General features: G+C 39.5%; 1 protein-coding gene and 1 long non-coding RNA gene across 3 annotated transcripts; one reads left to right on the top strand and one right to left on the bottom strand.

Moving 5' to 3' along the window:
- Nucleotides 1-1,881: 1,881 nt before the first annotated feature.
- Nucleotides 1,882-8,212, bottom strand: LOC145449584 (uncharacterized). 2 transcript variants are annotated; one of them, XR_013918298.1, is made up of 4 exons: nt 7,145-8,212; nt 4,431-4,525; nt 2,945-3,130; nt 1,882-2,054 (listed from the first exon to the last, which is right to left on the bottom strand). It is a non-coding gene; the product is annotated as an uncharacterized LOC145449584 (long non-coding RNA). The 2 variants fall into 2 exon arrangements; XR_013918297.1 differs by lacking the exon at nt 1,882-2,054 and having other exon boundaries at nt 2,457-3,130; nt 7,145-8,201.
- Nucleotides 8,213-12,789: 4,577 nt separating this feature from the next.
- Nucleotides 12,790-13,668, top strand: LOC145451101 (vesicle-associated membrane protein 7-like). The gene has a single exon (XM_080329588.1). It carries the CDS (start codon nt 12,864-12,866, stop codon nt 13,557-13,559), a length of 696 nt encoding a protein of 231 aa, XP_080185714.1. The 5' UTR covers nt 12,790-12,863; the 3' UTR covers nt 13,560-13,668.
- The last annotated feature ends 2,142 nt before the right edge of the window (nt 13,669-15,810 follow it).

Below are 15,810 nucleotides of genomic sequence, written 5' to 3'. Positions count from 1 at the left end.
TTCTCTTTGACAATATCAAGAGAAGAAGCGTATCGGAGACGAACTAAGCACCTTGTCGTGCTACCTTGCTCATTGCCCACTGCCACCAGACGCATGCTACTCTGGCAATTACGAATACAATGCGTGCCGCAAGAAACCACATTACGGCAGCTACACCGGCCATCCGCAAATCCGGGTCGAATAAACACTTCGTCAGCCCACCCAAAAACGTTGGTCTTGGGGCCCCGACAGGGCGATAAGCCAAACTTCCGAGGGCTTCGCCCCAAGACCCTACACTTGGGTGAATGTTTTCACCTGTACTTGTGATGACATCCATTCTACTCAGCGTAAGCAGAGAGTTTACGTACCTTATCGCGACAATAGCGAAAATTTTCGATCATTCACGACTGAAGCGGACTTCTCGCGGTCGAACTTTTGTCCCAAATTTCGGAGTCCCATATGTTAACCTGAACGTCATTATGTGTGGATACGTCGTGGTGCAGTAATGCCTATAAATCATGCGTATTTCTCGGAGAAGGGCACCTAATAAGCAAGACATTTAGGGACAATAAATCGTGCAAAGCCCGAAAAGAAATTGAGAAATACTGGGAAAAGTTTCAAATAAAACGTTATGATTTATGTTCATTTGCGAAATAATTTTGAGCCCGTTTCAAGCTCGGCCCCTCTCCAATTGGACGGTTTGCGGTCCCCAAGTTACGGTCCTGCACAAAATAAATGAATCGAAAACCAATGATCAAATTGCGCTGTTTTGAGGTGAGTGAGCTCGTATCTGTTCTGTATTGGTCGCTGGCATGTCGTCAAATGAAACGTCTTGAACTTCAAGTCAAATCGAACATGTTTCCAGCCCTAATGTGACCTCACGAAGTTTTGAATCAGATTAAAATTAGATATTTTATTTATTTTATCAAAGGACAAGCCTTCAACATTGCATCTTAAAATTAAAGTATAAAATTTTAATATACCTCGCGGACCGGCAGGAATGTCGTCGCGGACCGGTACCGGTCCGCGGACCGGCGGTTGAGAACCACTGGTTTATAGTATGTTTCTAAATCACTCCTTCACGTTTTTACGCAATATTTGATAAAAATTGCAGTAAGAATTGGCTATAAAAATAGATAAAGCTAGGTTGCACTATCAAATCCGTCCAAATAGCTTAAAACACCATAGTACATAGATTTTGAGTAGTATATACGAAACTGCGGGTCTGTAAAAAAAGGTTGCAAAAGTTGCAAAATCTTACCCCAGTCATCACTGATCATCAAATCAGATGAATAAGTTAGATGCGTGTCTTGACGGTCTTGACCTCCAGGGAACCCCTGAGACTCTCTCACGGGATCTTTAGGGATTCGGGGAACAGCGGTTATAAAGACCACTGACACAGTATTCAGAATACTTAATCTTCAATCAATCAGTTTTATAAATATTTTCATCGTTTCATAACACGACAAATCTGCGATACAATGAAAAGATAGGAGAGTGTCGAAACAACTTGAAGTCGTTATAAGATCAGCAGACACACACCTTGGCCTAGGCCAGGGGTGGGCAGCTTCTCCAGTCGATGGGCCTGATATATGAAAATGAAGTAGTCCCCAGCAAACACAGTACAGACCAAAGATGTAGAAAAGCCGAGCCGATATAGTAGATATTAGATCTCGGCAGGTCGTAGAAAGGGGGATTTTGTGTCGACTCAATTCAACGTCTTTTCCATGTCCTTCAATAATGTAAATATTATGCAGATGCTACAGCCTTTAAACATGGTGAGTAGAATGTAGATCCTACGTTAGAAGAAGAAGATCCTGATATAATAACCTGTTTTCTACCACTATGGGCTTAACCTGATCACGGCTGCGTACACACACCACATTATTTACTACATATTAATCACATTTGTGATAATTTAATTTCAAACGAATTGGCAATAATGCCGTTGTAAAAAATAAAACGAACAAACGAACGAATGTCTTTAGAAAGAAAGTGAAAACAGTCCTTATCATCAGGTTTCATCTTCTGATGAGCCAGTTAAATAACCAGCATGCGGCCTTTTTTTCAACACCCTGCAGAAATAAAATGAAAATGATGATTAATAGCTAAGACATTCGTACTGCGAAAATGGCAGAGGTAGCGACTAACGAATGACTCCTACATTTTTTTCGCCCATACTTACTAAAATGGATTCGATTCTGAACTATTTCCACTCAAGTTTTATTATTATATTTTTTAATATTATATGACTAGAGAACTGACTTCAATCGTCACTTCTACTTGATTATCAAGATCAACGATGACTACTTCAGCACTCTTTGAAAACAGCCACTAACATAAAAAGAATTCTTGACTAAAATTTCTTCACATTCTGTCCAAAATGATCAATTCAACAATCCAAATGAATCAGTTATTTGGCAGCTAGTTGGAGAGATATATACTCAAGTCTAGAAAGTGGAATGATAGCCTACTCTGCCTGGAAAGCTGAAGACCTAACAATATTGTGTACAGAGAACAAAACATTTGAGTGGCGGCACTGGTATAGACATTAATAAATTATTAGAATTGACAGCAAGATAACCAGCAAGACATTAAAATGAGAATTAGTGCAGTTTCTTAGGCTGTAGTGATACTCAGCCAGTAATTGACCTAGCAGAGAGCAAAACGTTGTAAATAAAGCGAGCGAAACCTCCGACAAATGATACGATAAAACATTAGAATCGACAGTCTTACTAGAAGCAGAATAACAATCATGAGGGGTTAGAGAACAGAAGCCCGGGAAGTGACCATCAGAAATTACTGCATACTGGCCGAACAAATCCATGACCACTAACAAATGGTCTTTCAATAGTCAATATTGATACCAAATGACACCACCCCTATTTCATAGCAACATTTAGCAAATACAGCGCTGGAGTCAACCTTATATAAGCCCTAACCAAACGCCCATTAGTTTTCCCACCTACTACTTCGCGGATGGAAATACGCATTAAAGCGAACGGACGCGACTTGTCACACTCTTGCTATTTCTGCTCCTTTTTTCTCTTCGTTCCTCTTTTCTGTCGCTTCCGCTTGAGGAGAGAAACAGTCGGCCGCGTTTACGGATCGTGAATTCCCGGTGGGTGATTCTTCCTCGAATGGTCAGCACCTTGAAAATTGAGAACAATGTTGTTGCAAAATGCATGACAATTTGAAAGTTACATCATTCTAATTATTCCAGTTATGGCCGTGAATCGTTACAAGTGCGGTAACCATAAGAATTATTACTATACTTCAACTACAAATACAATATATTGTATAAAATGATTACCAATTCTTTTACGTTGATCGAGTCCCAAATAGATGAAATATGTCAAAGAATTTGCTAAATTTTTGTATAATTTGACAGATTCCGAAATCTTCTCAAAGTGCACCTTTCAAAAATTTGATATCAAGACTCCCAACATTTTACAATTCGAAGTTGGATGGCTTTACCAATACAAGCAAACAGTTTGTATCGCAATTGACAATTATGTAGAGAACGCTGCGAGACATGTGAGTAGGCCTACCCTAAAACGTTTCTCTGACATGGACATTAGGGCTCTTAAAATATGACTTTTTTTCTCAAATCGTTCTGGCTACTTGATAAAATTGTTAGGTTACCTAATTTAAGCCTAAACACAAAATTTGGTTCAATTCCAGCCAGTAACCGCTTTGCTCCAGGAGAAGAAAGTTTCTATTCATTATATAAAAATAAATAGGTAATAAAAATTTGAAAATTTTCTGTTCACCCCATGAAAGTGTTAGGCTGTCTATAGAAACGATGCTCACCAAATTTGGTTCAATTCCAACCAGTGGAAGCGGAGATATTGCCGTCGAAAAATTTGGATTTTAATAAAATAGTATTTACGGTGACCGATTCTTTGTTTACTTATTAAAGTTGTGCTCACCGTAAGTACTATTTTATTAAAATCCAAATTTTTCGACAGCAATAACTCCGCTTCCACTGGTTGGAATTGAACCAAATTTGGTGAGCATCGTTTCTATAGACAGCCTAACACTTTCATGGGGTTAACAGAAAATCTTCAAATTTTTTATTATTCATTTTTATATAATAAATAGGAACTTTCTTCTCTTGTAGCAAAGCGGATACTGGCTGGATTTGAACCATATTTTGTTTGTAGGCTTAAATTAGGTAACCTAACAATTTTATCAAGTAGCCAGTACGATTTGAGAAAAAAAGTCATTTTTGAAGAGCCCTACTGTTCATGACCGTCCACGTTTAGAGTTGCATCTCAAAGATGCTAAAATAAGCCTAAATATAATCCAAGCAATACGATCGTCCACTTTGACTGACTGAATTTCTAAAAACACCTTGATAGCTTCCACATCTTACGTTTATATATACTGTCTGCTATCGGCACAACAAAGTAGGCCTATTTAAAAATACCAAAACAGATTCAACATACCACATCTCTTGCAAACTTCTTTAAATCCTCCTTTGTGGTGAGTTGCTTTGGAATTCTTCTAGGATCAATTCCGATATTGTTTTATCATATACAATCTATGGCGGAATAAAAGTTTCGGATAAGTTCTAAAACGAACACAATTTTCCACACAAAAGTCAATTGCCACACGAAATGCCAAATGCTACGGTCTCATTTTACAAGGTATGGCGAGGAAACGTAGTGGTACGTTCCATTATAGCCAGGCCACTTTAAATTGTACTTTTGGGTCTCAAAAGTACAATTTAGTATAAAATAAAATTTCTGTCGAGTATAAAATAAGGATTTTTTTTGTTTTTTGTTTACCGTTTTTCGGTGTTTGTCAGTTCACCGGAGTCTCTAAGAAACGCATTGGCGGGTTTATCGCTTCCGTTCGGGCCCTGCTGGCTCCCACAGGTGCTGCCTGGCGGTTGGGTGGGGAGACCGGCAGCGGCGGGGGTGCAGATGCCGCACCGCACTGGGGTTCTTCCTGCGCAGCGCTGTGTGTGCAGGGTCTCAAAGATTTGTTGGAACAGTCCTGGGCATTCTCTGTTGCCGTCGATTGTGGTAACAAGCGGAGTACAAATTACTTGGATATTCGTATTCGATTGTATTCAACCAAGGATGGTGATATTCACAACTTTCACGTGATTGCTGTTCCTGTGTTTGGAGCGAAAACTGCCAAACAAATTTGTCAACTGTTTCCATGACAAATGTTCAGGAGTTTATCCTCGACTTAGGACTTTTTGTGCAGGCCAAACTTGATGAAATCTCGGAGGCTACGAGGAAAACTGTTCAAAGGGGAGTCGGCTTTCTGGTTTGCACCCTACTTCATGGCGTCTGTGATCTCCTAGCAAACAACGCGGACATCAAATACGAGATACCACCAACGCTCCCGAAGGAACTGGTTAAGTTGCGTCGTTCAGCTGTCTCTGACTTGGTTCGCGAACAGTCAGGACGGCTTCGAGCAGCTGGGTAGGCCGAAGAAAAACTCGAGGATGTCGAGACGGAGCACGCTCAACTGCGGGACTTTTACAGAGACCATGACAATTTCCGCATTACGTTGGAGGAGGAGGGCCCTGACAGCAGCTTCAGGGACGCTTGGGGTGTCCTCGAGGGTATGAACATCCACCTGCTCACCCTAAAGGACTTCTGCGGGATGCTCTCGACCGTGTTTCCAACGACGGCACCAGTGGAGGCGGATTTTCCCGCCATCGGAATTGAAAAGGATGACCACCGGGAGAGCCTGACCGATTTCTCGCTCGAAGGCTGCCTTCATGCAAAACAGTTTCAAGAGCTGCAGAAGCTTGTGTGATTTTTGGTTAGATCATTAAACTTGAAATACCGGCAGGTGGAGTAACGCAAAACACGAGCTTGTTTTCACATAAAAGTCTCAGTATTGTACCCTCCTACGCCTGGAAAGCCATTTTTCATAAAAGTATAATTTAGTATAATTTAAAATTCTGGTTGAGTATAAAATAAGCTATTTTTGCTAAATTGTACTTAAGTACTCTTTAAAGACCCCTGATTATAGCTAAACACCAATGAATTGCGGGTTCTAGCGTGACACGTCGACTCCATAATTCCTACCGAAGTGTTGGCCGTTTATCTAGGCTCCTCCTCGCCATCTGATTCGCATAGCCATGTCTTAAAAAGCCTAGGAGTGGGCCGTGCTGTAAGTGGGCAGATGGTTGCCGATGCACCCGGCACTTGGTGAATTCGGCCGCACAAACTCGGCACTTGGTGAATTCGGCCCTCGGGAAATTTTGAAATGAAGTGTATTTACAGCTATTAATATGAATTATCAAACTAATAATAGTATTATCAAGTGATTCGTCAATCTTGTAAGGAGGTCAGGGCATCCGTAGATCGCGCAGTCACGGCGTGATTAGATCACGGATTGCGTAGCCACGGGAAATAACACAGCGCTCATATACCGACCACGCGCGGTCTGCTTGGAATCGATGGCGTGAGTCACGGGCCTGTGTCGTGTAAGTTTTGAGAAGATGGATCTTGGCGTTGTATGTGAGATCAAAACTGTGGAACATCAAGCGGCGCTTCTTCGTTTATCGATCACGACAAGCCAGTGTTCCTCATCAACAAATGTTTCGCATGATCACGTCAAAATAAATTATTTTTTGCCTTTGGAGAGACGATTCCACTCTGGGATTAGGGTGTCTCGATAACACGGTTGAAGGATCCCAAGATTACGAGATCTACCACGAGCCACGACACGTTTAAATTTCCTTTTTGATACTGTTCATTCATACTAAATGCATTTCTAATGCGAAGGTGTTCTAGTGCCAATTCCTCCAAGGGCCGAGTTCACCAAGTGAAGAGCGTCGCGTTATTTCCCGCAATTACGCAATCTGTGATCTAATCACGCCGTGACTGTGTGATCTACGCATGCCCTGACCGCCATACAACATTGACAACCACTCAAAGTGCCAAGTTCATCGGCAAACATTCCAGTAACCAATCATGGTGACCGGTACCGCTACGAGATCTACCACGGCCGAATTCACCAAGTGCCGAGTTTGTGCGGCCGAATTCACTAAGTGCCGAGTTCACTGGTAATCGGGCAGATACGGAATAATAATAAGAAGAACCGGCCTGGTGTAAAATGACCAGTGTAGTTGAACCACCACCATGAACACCACAAACAAACAAATAAACATCTAACAAGGAAAAGAAATTACCTTTGCAGCCTTTGACAAACACAGTTACCATTGAAACCAGCAATTAAGGTCTTATTCGAAAGCAGAATAACAACTGTTTTAGTGGACATATCAAATCAAATGTTGGAAAGTTCATGTAAAATAGCCCAAAATATTATCTTACTGTGACCATATTCCATCAATATGGTCTGGCTAGCCAAATTCTCTGGGCCAACATAATCAAGCTGCGTTTGGTTTCAACGATTAATAATCTTGTCCCTGGATTCGAGGTATAATTGCACTCAAATATCAAATTTTGCTCCATTAATCAACATCAAGTTGAAAATGTCCATTCTTGCACCAACTTTTATAAAATCATGAATCAGTGTTCTACAGGAATGTATCTATATGACTTATATACCTAGAAAATTCAAGCATAAATATTATGATATACCGTAGGTATAGGTACCGGTAATTCAGATGTTTGAAGCGAATTATAGTGGTCTAATTTCACTAAATTAGAGCGAAATGCCAGCAATATAATTGTAATCTAATTCGGAAAAACGGTTTAGCTCTAATTCTAACCTGGAAAAGCTGAAACTTTTCTATAGTTATCTACACCTGTTTTGCAGAAAGTCAAACAGCTCTAGGCGTCATATACTACAGGCAATTCGAAATACCCCATAAGCTATATGCTACTGCATATATACCTTTAACCCGCTACCTCAGTCAGTCACAATTCCTATATATTTACGGCATTTACCATACAGAAAGAGCGAACTATGCCTGGCTGCGACCTGTTGCGCTTCAAATCTTTTTATGGCGCGATGACGTAAAATTTGAATCGCCGAAATATTCTAGAAGTCACGCATCGATAATCATATTCCTAAACGTACAACATATCACTTATTTAGTTATTCTCTGAATAAAACTATTAACCATACTCGTTGAACATGCGAGATTACCGAAAGAGCGAATATATATATAATGAAGATCATATATATCAGAGGAAAACAAAACTATTCGACCTTAGAGCAACAACACGAATATACAACACCGGTGACATCCTCACGCAATAAAACGAAGGGAGAACATTGTTTTCTAATGGATAGAACGAAGCTACCGCATGAGATCGAACAAAACCGGAGAGAATTCATCGTGATTGAATGTACCGACAAAGTCATCCTTTCTACGTATTTTAGTCGTACCCGCGAGAGATAGAAAATTTGCATTATTAGGTTAACTACCGGATATAACGAAGCCTAATGCATGAGATGGAACAACACCGAGTATGAATTTATTCTGATTGAATATAACCACAAGACCATCCTACTACGTATTTTAGACATTCCCTCGACACTTAGAAAATCAGAACCTAATCGAGATGATCCCGGATGATCCTTTTACGGTTTTGTGTTTGCTGGGTCTACTTGGCGGTTCGGATTCCTAAATCGATACAGTAATCGTGTATTTATCCACCTATAAAAGGAATAAATCGTATACAACGTGAATTTTAAGTTGAAAACATATAGACCAAAAATAGTATTTAATGAATTTATTAACGTAATGCACTTCAATATCTGTTGAAGTCAATGATATCTGCGCTTGATCAAAAAGTTGCCGACAAGTTCTTTGAACTCTGGTTGCATGTCGGACATGGAAACCCTTTGTAAAGACTGCACGTGGGCATCAGTTAGATTGGAACGCGGCTCTGTCTGTTCACTTTCATGGTCGAAAATTTATGTAGACCCGAACTGAACATGTTTCAAAGCCATCTTTCTCCGGCCGCGGGCCACATTATCATGTAAGATTTGAACGTCTCGGCGGGCCGCTCAAAGTCCTTTCGCAGGCCGTATGTTGCCCTCCCCTGGCCTAGGCGAAGTAAAGAAGAGGCAGAGAATATAAGACGCACCACCACTGCCGAATGTTATGTATTTTGGTTTGATGAAAAATAAAGACTCTCTCTCTCTCTCTCGCAAGCGACAAAATGACGTGGCATGTGGCGGAAGACGAGGTCGATATTAGGTCGTGGTCTTGTTGCTCGGACGTCACTGTCATCAAATATAAAGTGTTTCTAGAATTGCCCAAGTAATGTGATATAGCTGTTTGACATCATCACATCACATCATGCATCATTATTTTAAGCAATCAATCATGATTTTGCCGACTATGAAATATACTTGTGGCAGGAGTGTAGCGGCCGCGCTGTGTCAACCTACGTAACTACGTTCTTTCAGATTTGGGCTCGTGGTGTGATATGACGAGCTTCATCTCGGCCGTGTCAAAATATAGATAACTAAGGTAAACCTTAGTTTACCTTAGTTATCTATAGTCAAAATCAACCAATTGATCTGCCATTGTGCCATAAAACACTTTTGGCTGAACCTGGAGTGTAGCTGCCGTGGTCTATGTGGTCACTAACCCGTTGGTAACGTTTGGTGTATTTATTAATTTGTAGGCTAAGCGTTCGTTTCGTAGGCTAACTTCTGCAAACAAACAGCAGTGATGTTATTTTGTCATTCTTTGTTTGAATTTATACGTGCCTTCAAACTCCTAATTTTATCATGTGAGCATGGGTCTTAGCTGGAATGAGAATTGGTGGAGGTCAGGAGGGTAATGGATATGATGTGATACGTAATAAGCCAATCGCATCATATTTTAAAAAAATCCTCTCGTGCAGTATCAAAAGTCGTCATATTGTTTCGAAATATATGTTCAAGAGTTGAAGTCGAGGAAGCAAAACGTCTAATCGTGATCACTTTCCTGTGTAATCGTAGCTGATTGCTCCGAGATTTTGCTGTAGCCTGTAGCCATAATCAGAAGTGATCTCTAGCATATAGGCTATCGTGAATTAGTATATAATTGCTCAATGTCACTTGTCGGTGAATTCTCTTATATTAGGTTAATTATATTCCTTTGCAAGAATGTGGTTTCATTGTGTTCAATTATACGTTTTGCTGTCAAGAATTATTAAATCATTTCATAATATTTGAAGAGCTTCTTGGAGGTACAGAACTTTCAATATACAATTGAATAGTATATTCACATTGAAATAAACCCGAATATTTTCGGCTGACACTCGTCAGGGGTAATCGTCAGCAACTAGTAGAGAAATAGAAAGAACATTGTATATCAACAATCGTATCACAAAATATGACGTCACCAGCATGAAATTTCGTGAATGAGAGAGCGTTCAATGTACTATTTTTAGGAGGTACACATAATATCGCAAGTCCGTTAACATCGGGAAGATCACTAGGAACTACATTTGATGAACAATGCCCTGACCTGTGCTGGGCATTTTGACCAATGAAGATTATATTAGCCTTTTTTGCACACAATTTTTCTCGTACCGTCACCTCCAGTCATATACGGTATTATGTTTGATGAATTAAATCTCTGTCTGTCTGTCTCGATGAAACCGTGTTAAATAATACATGGGTAGCCTATGCGTATTGACTAATGAATCGTGCCTGATGAAGGAATACCGTAGCCTATGTGCAATGCATCGATCTCATTTTTTATATTAGCTGGGCGACCGTAGAATGTGTCTTATTTCTGTCCAATGTTGCGAACTCAGTAGGCCCTATTGGTTTAAAATTCTACAGCGAAGATTTTGAAACTCAAAGTGTCTCCATTAAAGTGAACTTTTCGGCCATGGAAGCCAATGATTTTTAACATGTCGTTCCAACCCTGTTAATTGCAATTCAGTTGACTGCATCTATGAAATACGCCTATTCACAACACTCTTACGCCTGGATGAAATCTTGGTACCTTTTCCGCAACTAATCCTGAGTGATGGTAAATTCCCTTGCGTGACATCTATGGCCGATTTTGTTGTTTTTCAAGACAGCTCGTACTTCATCGTATAAAATCTTGGGCCAGAGACCAACTGTGCAACGTTGGAAGGGATTTTAAGTGGTGCTTTCCAATGAATAGGGTCTCAGTCTAAATTGATATAAACCAAAGGCTAGTGACAATATTAGCATTTTGTCGCTGGATTGGCCATCGCATTTGCAAACCATCATACATCCAGACACGCATTTTATTGATGTTGTGCGTTTGCCGTGAAAATTAATCATTCTATATTGCATTTCCAGTCAAAAAATGTGCTTGTAGTTTTTCGAATACTTGGGCACATAGGAAAACATTTCTGTAGGATCTATATCATTGTGAATTCTGTAGTTTTGCTAAATTCACAATTTTGCGGCCTGCAAAGGTTTTCTCATATGCTCTAATGCAGTCCTACTTGCTCGCAATCTTAGACCGCCATTAGCCAATTCTGTGGAATCGCAATCAATTTTTAATAGGACCTTTGAGTTATTTCTTTTCCATTTTAGGAATCCACCGTGGTAATGATGGCAGCACAATTTATGTCACCGTACTTTTCCAAGCATTAGTAGGCTACTTTCATATGGAACTGCGTAAGGAATTTAAGTCTGGAATTTGACCTCTTCATCTGTTGGGAATGGCATTGAGATGAATCATTTTCTGCATCTTTTGTGGTGTAGGCATACACCGGCTATAACAAAGAGTATAATTCATTGGTAACAACCAGGTGCTATCTGTTGCAGGCAAGAGATAATCTTCATAGGATGATTCACTTGATAGTAGGCCTGGGCATAAGCGAGTACCAGAGAGTGATTTACTCTGATTCGAATATTAGGCTTCGAGTCGAGTAGGCTACCGTATTTGAGTATCACTGATTATGATGCCTCATGCCATAGCAGTATGGAATATGTGGAAAGCTCAGATAGGCTACGTATGCGACCACAGAAAATATAATGCCAAGTCTAAGTGAAATTAAGGGTATGTTGTATTTTTTCAACCATACCTATTTCATTGTAATTTGTGACAATGCTGTTAGTTGATCAGGACTTCACAGATATATCATTTCCACCAACATATGTATAGCTTTGCACTACATGTTCCAAACGCTGCGATGCAAGGAATTTAAGTTTCAAGGCAATGTTGCTCACCGTAACTACTATTATAACCAACTATTTAATGCAAAGACATTTTTTTGTGATTTCGTTGAGGAATAGAGATTAATTTGAAAATCCAATTTTTTATCAATCATACAGTGCATTTTGCAATAATTTTTTTTGTGTGTGAATGGAATTCTACATGGATTTTCAATTCGGCTCCCCCCAATTTTTTTTCATCTGTAACTTTTTTACTTCGAGTTTCGAGCAAAAAAGTTGATTTTTTCAATTCCTTCGCCACAAAATTGTAGAATTAGACATTTTAATTGATTCCCCACCTTCATTAAAGAAAAAAATATGCCTTTTAAAGATTTTTGCAGGCAGCGCCACCTAGTGACAAGAGAATTTTGAATCGCATTATCTTTTGAACCGCTAGAAATTTTTCAATTTAATTATTTTTAATGTACCCAGAATTGAAAAACAACATTTGTAAATATTGGACAATTCTGAGGGTATGCATTACAGCCCTTGCTAAATTATAACGGAATTAGCCATAATGGAAAATAGTGTCAAACCTTACATTTTGGTAAATCAACTCTTATTGATGAGAGTGTACGGTAGTCTCGGTAGTTGAAAAAATCATCTCTCACTATTATTCTCGAATCATAAGAATTAATACACAATTCAAATCCGAGTACTCTAAACACTGTCCGTATAGCATACTGATTTCATTTTGTGACGACTACTCTATTTTGATCAGCATTTTATTCACGAGTATCTACCGTCTTTCCAGATATGTTTGGATTATTTCGATTCCTAATAGAGTAGCGGTCACGATGGCTATCCTGTATTCTGTAATATCGAGGGGGACAACTATCCTTGCAAAACATGCTGCGTGCGCTGGAAATTTCGCTGTCGTTACTGAACAAATTCTTCAAAAGATTCCGAATCAAGACGCAAAAATGACATATTCACACGGAAACTACCTGTTTCATTACGTGAGAGAGAGCGGCATCGTTTATTACGCCATCACAGAGGATGACTATGAAAGGTCGCGCGCTTTTCAATTTTTGGGGGAAGTGAAGAAGAAATTTCAAACTAGCTACGGAGATCTTGCGTTAACGGCGCTTCCTTATGCGATGGACAATGATTTTTCACGAGTTCTCAGCGCGCAAATGCTCAAATTCTCAAGAGAAGTTGATGCAATCCCCGAAGAAAACAAAGTGGACCAAGTTCGCGATCAGCTCGACGAACTAAAAGGCATCATGGTGAAAAACATTGACACCTTAACGCAACGGGGTGAAAATCTAAATCTACTCATTGACAAAACAGAAGACTTGAGCTCATCTTCTGTCACTTTCAAAAAAGCCAGCACTAACCTAGCTCGAAAGCTTTACTGGAAAAACGTTAAAATGGTGGTGATTTTGGGACTCATTGCTGTGGTGGTGTTGTATATTATTGTAACTGCTAGTTGTGGTGGATTTACGTGGCCTAAATGCATTCATCATGGTAACGGGACTGGTAAACCGTAGCTGTATGTATACGTTGCAAGGATTTTCGTAATATTTTGTATACCGCATCCTATATTTCTTCCAGATTTTCGATACTATTTTGCTAGTCGTTGTGATCTGCTCATGTGTTGCCTGAACTGAACAATCCACTAGACCAGTGGTTCCCAACCTGCGGGGGGGGGGGGGTGAAAGCATCTGAAGGGGGGCGCAAAGAAGTGGTCAACTGAACAAATTTTTCCCACTGTGCGCGATTAAGCTCCAATTCACGCATGTTTCTCTATATATTGAAACCTTCCATGTCATCAAACCATCTGTTGAGGTTGCTAGCCTCCCGGTTGTATTTTGTGATATGCCGATAAGGGGGGCGCGAAATTTTTCACTATCATAAAGGGGGGGGTGTCTAAAAAAGGTTGGGAACTACTGCACTAGACTGTGTATGTTAATTGTTCATATCTACTTGCCATGAATCAGCGATTCCCAGATTCGAACCCGAATCTGCTAGGAATGTCCGGTCCTGAAGAGAGGGGCGTGTCCGGTAGATGCAAATATCAGAGCTGGTCGAAGTAGTCAGAAATCAAGTAGAAGTAAATGTACCATAATACTGTATATTTCTACCCAATTCCAATTACTCTGAAAAGTAGAGGGGAAGTACAAATTGGAAGATACGAAGACCACTCCAGTAAGCAGTTGGAAATAGTTGTTTTCTATGAGGGGTGGCTTACTTTTAATAGTGAATCTGAGTTGGCTACTTTCTATGGGCTATTTCACTCACTTCTTATGTACACTCATTACAAAACTACTTTCTATGGGCTATTTCACTCACTTCTTATGTACACTCATTACAAAACTACTTACTGTACTATTAAAAATCATATAAATGAATTAGTTCTGCCTAAAACAATCTGTTCAAGCACAAGTGGAAGTAGCTTAAAGCATGACAACCACTTCAGTGGGTACTACAGGTAGGGGAAACGTACTTGAGTACTCTAGAAAAGTAGGTACTTTGCTGCTGGCCACCTGGGGAAAATACCATACGGATTTTAAGTTGTAATGAGTGCAATTTGTTGTCGGTGCCGTTGACATTGCCAAGTTAGTTAGATAAAACACGCGGCAATCAGTATTTCTGGTGAAAATAATCATCTTACGCTTGGTCACATCCATCTAATAGCCAAAATATCAGAACAATGTGTTGGTATGAAACTATGAATTAACATTTAATGATTTAAGTCGAGTAGTAAAGACGATTTTTTCGAGTACTGAATAAAATACTAAATATGGTTAATGTGATGGATAACAAGCATTATGTTATTTGTGGTGGCATAATGGTTCGTATTTGAACTTTGACATATGACGTCCTGTTATGAAGTCATACTGAGTGATACTGGACTCGAAGCATGATACTTGATCCAGAATCGAATCACACAGGTACTCGAATTTTCCCAGCCCTATATAATATATGTGCTCGTTCTCGATCTGTCGTGCATTTGTCGTTCTAGAATCCAAATTTCATTTGGTGTTTTCAGGAGCTGCTCTAGACTGTTCACCGCTAGGTATGACGTATGATTGAAGCACCGATTTAAAATATGCAAACTCGTAAATTCACTTATTGCTGAACTGTTGTCGTTCACTATTACTATATCATCTGTTGTGTTCTATTTCAGTCAAATGACCTAACCAATTACTATGATGATATATCAATATGTTGCTAATACCTTTCCCATTGCAAATTTTTCTGTGTCGTTTATAAGATAGCCACAACATGTGCCTAGTAGCTTTTTTCAACTTTCATTAGCCTTCATTGACGACTTGTCAAAATGAAATCCATCTTGAATATGGTCGTTATGTTATATCGTTAGAAGAAAGCGATATGGTTCATCTTGAAGAGAATTTGGTACCGTGGTATGTCTGGAGTAACCATTGACTCAATGGAAGTTATGACTTGTAAATTCTACTCAATTAGGAACAGAACAGGCGGTCAGTAACAAACTCCTACTTTTTTGAAGTACTCAAGTAGGTTGATATGTTCTTCGGAAAAACTATAGCTTTAGAGTTTAGATTATGAAAGGTAGATGGTGGTTTTACTATTTTTTGCATTGTTTTTCTTTGTGAAATAGTCACAGGAACCTCTTGAAATAGCGATCACAGTAACTCCTCAATCATTAGTCATTTTGCACCCTGCAATTTATAAAGTAGTGGACTCCGACCAGACTTGAACAGCCAGAAAATATTCAGCTTTTAAAAATTAGAATAAAATTGGAATTATAGCTACTCA

This window comes from Botryllus schlosseri, chromosome 11, assembly GCF_051294905.1.
Source record: "Botryllus schlosseri isolate E-star chromosome 11, Bs_hap1, whole genome shotgun sequence".
NCBI lineage: Eukaryota > Metazoa > Chordata > Ascidiacea > Stolidobranchia > Styelidae > Botryllus > Botryllus schlosseri.
The sequence above is the reverse complement of the archived record's forward strand: the minus strand, read 5'-3'. Positions and strand labels throughout refer to the sequence as shown.